The sequence below is a fragment of the Phoca vitulina genome, unplaced genomic scaffold (genome assembly GCF_004348235.1).
Source record: "Phoca vitulina isolate PV1807 unplaced genomic scaffold, GSC_HSeal_1.0 scaffold5, whole genome shotgun sequence".
Classification (NCBI taxonomy): domain Eukaryota; kingdom Metazoa; phylum Chordata; class Mammalia; order Carnivora; family Phocidae; genus Phoca; species Phoca vitulina.
In genome coordinates this window covers 52,153,743-52,164,387 of record NW_022589708.1, presented here as the reverse complement: position 1 = coordinate 52,164,387, position 10,645 = coordinate 52,153,743, and the positions used below count along the sequence as shown (strand labels likewise).

Here is a 10,645-nt window from a genome sequence, read left to right as displayed (position 1 = left end):
CGCGTGGACCCAGCCGGCCCGACACCGCTGAGCCGGCCGCGCCGGGGGAAGGAGTTTCCGGCGGACTCGGCGCGGTGCCGCTTCCTGTCCCTCTCGCCGCGCCGCCTCACGCTCCCTGTCCCGGACGCGGCTCGCGCGGGACCCGCTCCCCGGCGGCAGCCCCCCTCCCCGGTGCCATGCAATCCCGGCTTCTGCTCCTCGGGGCGCCAGGCGGCCACGGCGGCCCGGCGGCGCGGCGTGTGCGGCTGCTCCTGCGACAGGTGGTGCGGGGCAGGCCCGGCGGAGACGGGAGGTGGTCGGAGGTCAGACTGCTGCATGCCGGGGCGGGGGCCGACACAGGTAACCCCGGGACGCCCTTGCTGTCTGTGCGGGGGGAGGGGGGACTGCGCCCCTCTGCACTCCACTGCACCCTGCTGCGCCGCTTGGGAAGGAGCGCTGCGCGGGAAGCCCAGACAGAGAGGTTCACGTCCCGGTCTCGCGGCTCACTGCTGTGTCACGCGGGGCCAGGCGCTTGCACTCTCTGGGCCTCATTCTGTAGCCCGAGGGAGCGGCGCTAAGGTTTCTGATGACCCGGAATAGTGCATTCCCCTTCCCTCACTGTTGCTTTTACCCCCAGGATGCTGATTTGGATTACAGTACTCGCTGGGGTTAACGCAGCAGCCCTCAGGAATTGTTGAAACCTGGACTTGACCTTGCCTTCCGAGTCTCAAGGGCCTGGAAGCCGGGTTGTGTCTTGTTCCAGCCAGGGCTAGTGGCGGCTTAGAAGTGTGCATTCTCGCCAAGGATCCCGTTGGTACAGTGTTTTAAACGTATACACAAGCCTTTCTAACTTTTCCAGGGGTTTTCCTTTCTCACAGTGCTCACATCTTATTAGAGCTGAAAATCACAACTTAAGTTTAAAACTCACGACTGTACAATTGAATAATTGAGACCCAGAAGGGAAAAGTGACTTAAGGAGATCACATAGCTAACTAGTGACTGCTTTAGAATCACGTGCTCTGATTTCTAAGCTCAGTTTTTGTTTTTTTGTTTGTTTGTTTTGCTTTGCTTTGTTTCTGTTTTGCTTGTTTGTTTGGATCTACCAGAGCTGGTTTTAGGAATCTTTTATTGTTGTTGTTGTTGTATGTTGGAATTAGAGCATTTGTGCTGGTTAAGGGGAGGGATGTATGTTGTTGCTGCTCTTGAATGGCAAAGTGATTCTAAGCAAGATGTTTTCGGTGTCATTGTTGCTTAGAATAATGGAGGTTTTTACTATGAAGTTGCAGGTTTCATTGTTCCTCTTGCAACTCCGCCCCAATAATTTTCCTTGCCAGGAAGTTTAGGTCCCATACCTTCCTTCCATCCATCCATCCATCCATCCATCCATTCATTCATTCATTCAACAAATGTTTTTTTCTTTCTCCTGTGTAGAGTTGTGATTTCAAATTTTGCCCCTTTATCGGTTATTGTGACTTCTATGGTGTTTGTTTATTTGTTAGAGGTTTTTGTTTGTTTGTTGCTTCTTTGTCCTAGAAAGCAGAGAGGACAAGGATAGAAGTGCAGCATAATCTTTAACTTGGGCTTTGGAGTGAAACAAACAGGTTGGCGTGAAAAAAATGGGTTGGAGTCCGTTTTTGCATTGTCTGGATATGGAGACTTTGAGGGTGGGTTACTTAATTTTGTGTCCCAGGTGTCTTTTTTTTTTTTTTTATGTTCAGTTAGCCAACATATAGTACATCATTAGTTTTTGATGTAGTGTTCAATGATTCATTAGTTGCATATAACACCCAGTGTTCATCACACGGCAGGTGTTGTATCCCAGTTTTCTTAACTGTAAAATGAGGATAAGGAGAGTACACTTGACAGGATTGTTCTGAGGATTTACTTATTTCATATAATTCCTGCCACATATTAATGTTCAATAAAAGTTAACTTCTTTATAATTCTTAGAATATGTATTTTCAGCTATACGAGAGTTTTTCTGTTTCCTTGGCTTTAGGTGAAATGAAACCAGTTATTTTAGGTCTAGAACTGTCAGAACTAGCTGGGTAGGCATATGGAAAAAAGTTCATTGATATGAACTTAAAAAAATTGTTCTTTGTACAAGAATAATACATGTTGATTATAAAAACATTAAAAATGTCCTCAAAACTATGTCCAGCAAATCAAAGTACAGGGTTTGCTTCAAATGTGAGACTCATGAACACATTACAGACAACATATTAACTTCTTAGACTCAGTCACTGACCCTAGCAGGATCATACCACAAGGAATAAATTGTGCTAAACCTACTTGCCTTGCTGCTGCAAGGTTGAAGGTAGGAGGACGGTGGATGAATGTAGTTGGAACCTCACCAGAGATATGAATTCTATTAAGAACAATTGAGAGCTAGGGGCACCTGGGTGGCTCAGTCGTTAGGCGTCTGCCTTCGGCTCGGGTCATGGTCGCAGGGCCCTGGGATCGAGCCCCACATTGGACTCCCTGCTCAGTGGGAAGCCTGCTTCTCCCTCTCCCACTCCCCCTGCTCATGTTCCCTCTCTCGCTGTCTCTCTCTCTTTCAAATAAATAAATAAATAAAATCTTTAAAAAAAAAAAAGAACAATTGAGAGCTAAGTAAACAGGAGGCAAGCTCTTGGCTACCCTGGGACATAATGTTGGCCATCAAGTTTGGAACGTCTCAGTTTGAACCAGAGGTCATACACAGATAAAATACAACCACAAATAGCACTATGCTGCAGTGAGTTCCAGTTTAGGTTGGAAAGATTCTCCCAGCTGCATACACACGTGACCAGTAACTCATCTCTCTGCATGTAACTGACCTTGCTTGCTAGTAGTTTGGAAACAGAGCAACAAGGTACATAAAGCAGTAGATTCGCATCATATACTGTTCTTATCTCTCCTGGATTGTATGTATGTCTTATTTGTCTTTATATTCCTTTTGGTGCCTGTCAACATTTTGTACCTAATAATAAGCACTCGGTGGCTTATAATGCTAAAATTCATACAGAGAAGGAGCAGGAGAGGCTGGGATTGCCTTGTTGGCTTTCAAGATAGGAGCTTCATAAAGCCTTGTAAGCAGAAGGAGGAGAGGGTCATTTATGTGGAAAAAAAAAAAAAAATCCCCAAACCCACTGCTTTTTATCTTTTGCTATTGGATAGTTTAAGTATCCACAATTTGTAAGTTCTTTATATATCTTTATACTTCAATAAATAGTATTGTCTCTTAGTTTTAGGAACAAAGAGATTTACAAGGAGGTTAGCAACTGCAAAGAGTTTTCTTTTTTTAAAAGATTTTATTTATTTATTTGTCAGAGAGAGAGAGAGCACAAGCAGGGGGAGCCGCAGGCAGAGGGAGAGGGAGAAGCAGGCTCCCCGCTGAGCAAGGAAGCCCGATGGGCGTCCTAGAGTTTTCAATAAAGATTATTGGTGTTTTCACAGATGGAGCCAAACGAATTGGTTCAGTAGGACTCTGACATTAAACAGGTTTAGATATACCATAGAGCAAGATCAGATGATAAACTTGGAAACATAACTGTATAAATCTACCATGACATGTTTAGTGCTGTCATTTAACACCATTGTTATTAAAAGGATTCACTGTTCTGTCTTTATGACTTTGTGTATGAAATACATTTGTTTAAAGAAATATTTAAAAATACTTTTTGTGCAGGAAATTTATGTTCATTGTAGGAAAGTGAAATACAAATCCCCTAAGACCTAATTCTCCCATGCAAAGTCGTAATTGTCAACTTTTTGGTATTAACATTAGCAGATTTTGTAAAAATACATATAATATCTATTTGTATAAATACACATTTCTTTTTTAAAAAATGGGATCATGTATGTTTTATAATTTATTCTCACTTTAACCATTATTGTGAACATATTAACAAAATGATAAATATTGCTATACATGATTCTTTTAAGTATATATTAAGTTCATGTATTTATCCATATAATTTATTCTACCAGTTTCCCATTCTTAGACATTCAGGTTGTATGTATGTATGTATTTATTTATTTATTTAAGTAGTCTCTACACCCAATGTGGGGCTTGAACTCACAACCCCGAGATCAAGAGTCGGATGCTCTACCGACTGAGCCAGCCAGGTGCTGCAGGTTGTCTGTTTTTAAATATATAAAAAGTGCAATAGACATCCATCCATGATGCATTTTTTTTGTGATTTTAAGATTTTATTCTTGGGCTACAATAGAATTAATGACTTTGGGGAGGGGAAATAGAGAACTCTTGCTTCAACTGAGAAATATAGTGTAAAGGGAAAAACTGCACTATAGTTTTAGATCTGTATTTACTGGGTATTGAACTTTGGGGAAATTATTAACTACCCTGAACCTGCAGCAGGCTATTGTGACTCTGAGGACATTGTGACCCTTGTATATTAAAGAATTTAGCAGTAAAATCCCCAAACAGTTGTTACCTAATAAATCGTTAGGAAGACCTGTGTTAGGAACATGCAGACTAACCTGGAATTTGCTGATATATTTGGTTTTCTCTTGGGTCTAATTTTTGTATTGAAAAAAAATGGTGGGCGCCTGGGTGGCTCAGTCGTTAAGCGTCTGCCTTCAGCTCAGGTCATGATCCCAGGCTCTTGGGATCAAGTCCCACATCGGGCTCCCTGCTCCGTGGGAAGCCTGCTTCTCCCTCTCCCACTCCCTCTGCTTGTGTTCCCTTTCTCTCTGTCTCTCTCTCTGTTGAAAAATAAATAAAATCTTAAAAAAAAAAATGGTGACACTAAATCAATGGTTCTTAACCAAGAGTGATTTCCTTTCCTCGGAGGAAAATGTGCATAGAAAAACATGGTTTGCATAGGTGGGAGGTCCAATGGTTGTAGGCTAGATACAGGATGTTCAAATATTTTTAGGGTTCTCTCTGCCTTTACCCATGGTTCCCCCACTTTCCACTCTCCATTTGTTGGATTTGCTTTTTGCCATATTGGTTTCAGCATCTGCCAGGATTTCTTCAAGTAGTAGCAGTGATAGCCTTGCTGACAGCCCCAGATTTTGATCGTCCTTATAATTCACACTGTTAGAAGAGAGAACATCTTTTCCTGTGAGCTCCGACAAAAATCCTTGTGAGAACAATTATTGGCCAACCTTGGATCGTGTGCCTAAACCAATCATTGTGGCCAGATGGTGGAATGTTCTGGCAGGGGTTGTGCAGGATACTTACTTCTGGAGGTTTTGGTGCAGGGGTAAAGGGTGGGATGAGTGGTACCCTACCCAAACCAAATGGGATGGGTTTCCCCACTGGAGAGAGGGATTCTATTGTCAAAAGGGGAAAGAATATTGAGCAGGTAAAACAAAACAGCTGTCTGCTAAAAATCAAGTACATAATATCCAAAGGAGTTAGTAGAAGAATAAGTGTTATTTAAAAGATATTATTAATTATTGTTTGAATATAGAAATTACTTTCCTACAAACCTTTGGGAAATTCCTTTAAATTAGGATCATTGCAAGTGATAAAAGCAAGCCTTATTACTCTAAATGAGCCTTAAATTTAATTTCCTTTGGGAGCTTTTATCTTTTGGATTCTTTTCAGGGCTTTTAATTTTCAAGTCCATACTTTCCATGCCTGAATAAAATATATATCATTTTATTGGTAGTAGTATTTATGTGACAGTTTGTGCTATACAGGATTTAGGTTAATCTGAGTTATGTGTGGGTTTTTTTTTTTTTTTGCATTAATTGTAATAATAAATGTAATTAAATGTTAAGAGCATATTCTATAATAGTCTGTACTTGTTAATTCCTTTTAGTTATTCTAATAATTTCCATTATCTTATTAACTAAAATCTTTTTTAAAAAATGATTGCACTTAACCAAAATAGTGTATTTGAGGAATGGTATACATTAGTTTCTTCTGCCTAAGTTATGTTACCTATTGTGTTATGATAAGTATCTTCATTTCCCTTTAGATTAATACTTATACTACTTCATTCAAATGAATTTTTTACAAATGACTTGATTTCTGAGCATTTTGAAAGGTAGGCTGTTCTCAAAGAATACAGAAAATCGGAGAACTGGGGCTTAAAACAATACTCAATTAAGAAAACAGTATTTAATTAAAAGTTATAATCATTCATCTATTCATTTATCAAACATTTATGGAACACCTGCTTGGTTTAAGATATTATTTTTGGCACTATAAGTACAAACGTGATTAAAACTTAGGTCCTGCTCACAAAATGCTATGGCCTTATAGACTGAACAGTGATCTTCAAACATTTTTCTCACTTATCTCCTAAAAGGATTTTGCAAATATGTATCCCTTCGTATACCTAGAAATTTTCCTGGTAAGAATAAATAGTTGCAGAGTATGGTGTTTCCAGTGTGTTGTAAATATTGACATTTAAAACAAAAATTGCTAACAGTCAAAGTGTATCTTTTGCGGCACCTGGGTGGTTCAGTCTTTAAGCGTCTGCCTTCTGCTCAGGTCATGATCCCAAGGTCCTGGGATCGAGCCCCACATCGGGCTCCCTGCTCCGTGCAGAGCCTGCTTCTCCCTCTCCCACTCCCTCTGCTTGTGTTCCCTCTCGCTGTCTCTCTCTCTCTGTCAAATAAATACATAAAATCTTTAAAAAAAAAAAAAAAAAGTGTATCTTTTAAATGGAATCAGAATAACCTAGTAATTTGTTAGCCACTGTCTCTGTTTTGAAAAATAGATAAAAAGCTCTTATTTAACTGTCAGAAAGTTTACATTATTTTTTTATCTCCTTGAATTTGTATTCCAATTTCAATTACCTTTATTCCTCATAATTTTATCTAAATATTTTTTTCTTGAAATGTTTTGTCTTTATCATATTTTTCTGCAACAAAAAATGTCTAATGTTAAAACATGTCTATCATTACAGTTATTAAAGCACAATTGTTCACAAGAATATCAATATGTTTCAGATTTCTAAAAAACCTAAAATTTTATGGAAACATACCTGTTAATAACATGAGTGGTGCTTTCCCCCAGTTAAATATTGATTAGTGTAATTAATAGTCCCTAATTGAATATTAATTATTGCTGCAATGTAAACAATTTTGATATACCAGTATCACTCAATTCTTCGTAGACTTTTTACCTACGAGCCAAAAATAATATGTTGATTAATTATCAAAAATGTTATTTTTAGTGATCTATCAACTGACAACTTGATTATAGCCTTTTCAGTTTTGTTCATAGCAAAGAATTGGAAAGCACTTGACTTTGCATGTAGAGTTGCTAACCTAGCCAGTAGAATCACTCCTGCCTCCGTTTCTGGAAGGTTCACTAAGAAGGCTTTACCAAAATTTATCAGATGGCTATGGTTATTTCCTCACAAAGAGGCTGCTTGTTTAGTTTAATGTACTCAGAAAGAGTTGATAAAATTAACCTTTCATTCGTCAGACCTTTGCCAATACAGTATTTTTTTGAGAAAATGCTTCTATCATATGTTTAAGTACATTTTTCATCAAATTTTAGTTTTCATAATTAAAAAAGATAATCTGTAACTATCAATTCAATCAGCTAAATTAGACTTTCTGGCAGAAAAAAGTATTTTTCCTTTCAATTCAAATGACTTAATATATATTTTAAGGAATGTTTTAAAAGCCACTGAAAGATGAATTACTGGCCACATTTTATAGGCTCGATTACTAAATACAATAAAGACAAGAATAAAGGAATCTAGTGGTTACATATTTAAATTACCTATTTCATAATACATGGTCATGCAATTTTGTTCTTTAATTTATAGTAAGTAATGTAATAGCAGTTAAAATAAGTTATTTATATAATGAAGACTATGGTAGAAGGCATGGTATTGTTCTATTAAATGTGTAGTGAACTTTGTTTATGGGCTTTAGAGAACAATTAAAGTCATGTATAAAAATCAGAAATAAATTCATCAGTTTTAGACCTCATGATCAAATTTTTGACATTTTATTTAGTGAAATGAAAACTAACTGATTGAGAAACTAGTATAGAACATTTTCATAATGAGTTAGAAAGCAGCCATTTATAAGATGAGGAATGACTATAATTGGAATGAATATTTCATGACGACATTTGAGAAATTTTTACATTTTTGAAAGATAAACATCTGGTCTGAAAGAAACATTAAAAGTTTTCTCTGTGGTTTTTATCCAATGTATTGTGAAAATTTTAGTAGTATTGAAAACTATTTCAATTACATTAAAATGGATCAGCATCAATTATATGTACTGCTTTAGATGTTCAGAGGTGCCTTTGTGTGTGTGTGTTCATATGAAGAGTATGTTCTCAAGATAAGTATTGAGAAAAGCTGAAAAAACAGCTTACCTTTAAGTATGTGAAAAGCCAGTTTTTGAAGCTTTCTTTGCTTTGCACTCTGAGCTCTGCCACCTTGGATTATTTGACAGTGTTAACTCTCACTTCCCTACTCTGCTCTGTACTGTATCCGACACAGGCCAAAATAGACCAGCCTTTTCTAAAGCTACTCTTCGCTTTTAGTAGGAATTTATAAGACTTGAAGAAGCTATTCCTAGGCAGGTGTATGTTGATTTGAATAATCTTTAAAAGAGGCTTCTCCTAAACCATAATGTAATATGTCTCATTTGTTTAGTCCCCTGGAGCAATGCAGCATCCATCATAGAGAAATAAGTGGGAGGGCTCCTGAAAGAGCCTGTGGGAATGGAGAACCTGCAGGGCCAGTTCTCAGTCAGATCAGTGTTAGGGAAGAACACACGGAAGTAAGGATCTGAAAAACTGATCTCCTTAAGATTGCCGTGCTCTGTACCCTTAGAAAGTGTGTACCCTAATTTAAAGACATTTATTGTAGAGGTATAATAGTCAATAATTGTAATACAGTGTGAGAAACATGAACCAGATACTATGCTGGCAGAAAGACAGGAATGGGATTCTTGGTGGAGGTGGAGAGCACGCAAAAGGAAAAGTTAGGGAAAGTTCGATGGGAAGATGAGGATATTTGAGGAGTAGTTGTCTGAAGTGAAAGGGGTGTGAGAAAGATGTGGAAGGCCTTTCAGGCCTGGGAATAAAGCATCAGTCACTGAGATAGGAATATAAGAGGTAGAGCTGGTTGGAGATGGTTGGACAATACACAACAGAAAATCTAGAGTTCCATCTTTCTTATGTTAAAGTTATCTCTGGAATATGTTAAGTATCGTGTCCAGTAGCTTACTGATAGGTATGGAACTCAGGAGAGAGATCTTAGCCAAAGGAGACACTTAAGACTTTAGTTGTACAGAGGTCAGAGTTGGGACATTGGCATGGATTAGATGATTCAGGAAAAGCATAGCATGGTAACAGAAGGTGGCCAAGAATATCAACATTGAGGCAGGAAGGACAAATGTCATTTTTTTCTCTTTGCCTGCAGCAGACATGACTAATTGATCACTACCCTATTTCTTAACAAGTCTAATTTCCATTGTGATTGCTTCTTTGGATCTTCAGAAGCCTTTTGCTTGATTCCCAAATGTTCAAAAGACTTTCCAGTTATCTTTTTGTTACTGATTTTTAATTCCGTTTTAATCAGAAAACATACTTTGTATGATTTCAGTCCTTTGAAATTTATTAAGATTTGCTTTGTGGTCCAGCCTAAGATCTAGTTAGTGAATGTTTCATGTGCATTTAAAAAGAATATTCTGTCCTTGTTGGGTATAGTGTTCAGTAAAGGTCATTTATGTTGAGTGGTTGTTTTCAGATCTTCCCTATCCTATTATCCAGTTGATCTTAGCCAAAGGCTGAGAAATGATTCTTACTTTCCTATCCTATTTCTTTTTCTTGCTCTTCCATCAGTTACTGAGATATATATTAAAATATCGAAATATGATGATGGATTTATCTCGTTCTACTTTTTTTTAAACTTTTTTTAAAGATTTTATTTATTTATTTGAGGGAGCAAGAATGAGAGAGAGAGAGAGAGAGCGCATATGAGAGAGAGGAGGGTCAGAGGGAGAAGCAGACTCCCCGCTGAGCAGGGAGCCGGATGCGGGACTTGATTCTGGGACTCCAGGATCATGACCTGAGCCAAAGGCGGTCGCTTAACCAACTGAGCCACCCAGGCGCCCCTTGTTCTACTTTTAGTTCTGTCAATTTTTGTTTCATGTTTATCCCCCAGCTTACTCCTTGCCAGGTCTGACTACCATTGATTTGCTGTGTTCCTCCACAAAGGGTCACAGTTCCTTTTAGGAAGCTTTCTACTTACTCTCTCTGCTTGTACTAGGCTCCTTCAGGCCTAGTGGTGGCAATGGCTTTCTGTTATTGCTAGTCCCGGGACACTGCGCTATCCTTGCTGGTTTTCTTAAACTCTGCCCCACCTTCACAAATGGTTCTTTTATTATACTCTCCTCAGTTACTCAGTTTGAATGTACTGTCTGTTTTTGCTGGGGCCCTGATTGATAAATGGATATGTTTAGGAAAAACATTTCAGTCAGTCGGAAAATCCAGTGCAAAAACCTGAAATGAATATGTGTCTGACGTGTTCAAGGAAGAGTGAGGAGACCAGGTGGCTGGAGTAGAATAAGTTGGGAGGACACTAGCAGTTGATGAGGTAAGAGAGGAAATGGGGGAGCCAGATCAGAATAGCCTTTTGGGCCATCGCAACAATGAGGATTGAGTGAGAACTTGCATTACTTGACTCCTATTTTATTACTATCACTGTGGCCACTCTGTTGAGAA

At 38.6% G+C, this 10,645-nt stretch overlaps 1 protein-coding gene across 5 annotated transcripts in view; it reads left to right on the top strand.

Annotated features, from left to right (window-relative positions):
• The first annotated feature begins 100 nt into the window (after window positions 1–100).
• Window positions 101–10,645, top strand: part of VWA8 (von Willebrand factor A domain containing 8) — a 348,163-nt gene continuing 337,618 nt past the window's right edge. For all 5 annotated transcript variants that reach the window (XM_032402933.1, XM_032402932.1, XM_032402934.1 and 2 more), the window contains exon 1: window positions 101–339. In XM_032402933.1, the coding sequence (XP_032258824.1) occupies window positions 177–339 (163 nt within the window). In that variant the 5' untranslated portion in view covers window positions 101–176. The remainder of the gene's footprint in view (window positions 340–10,645) is intronic.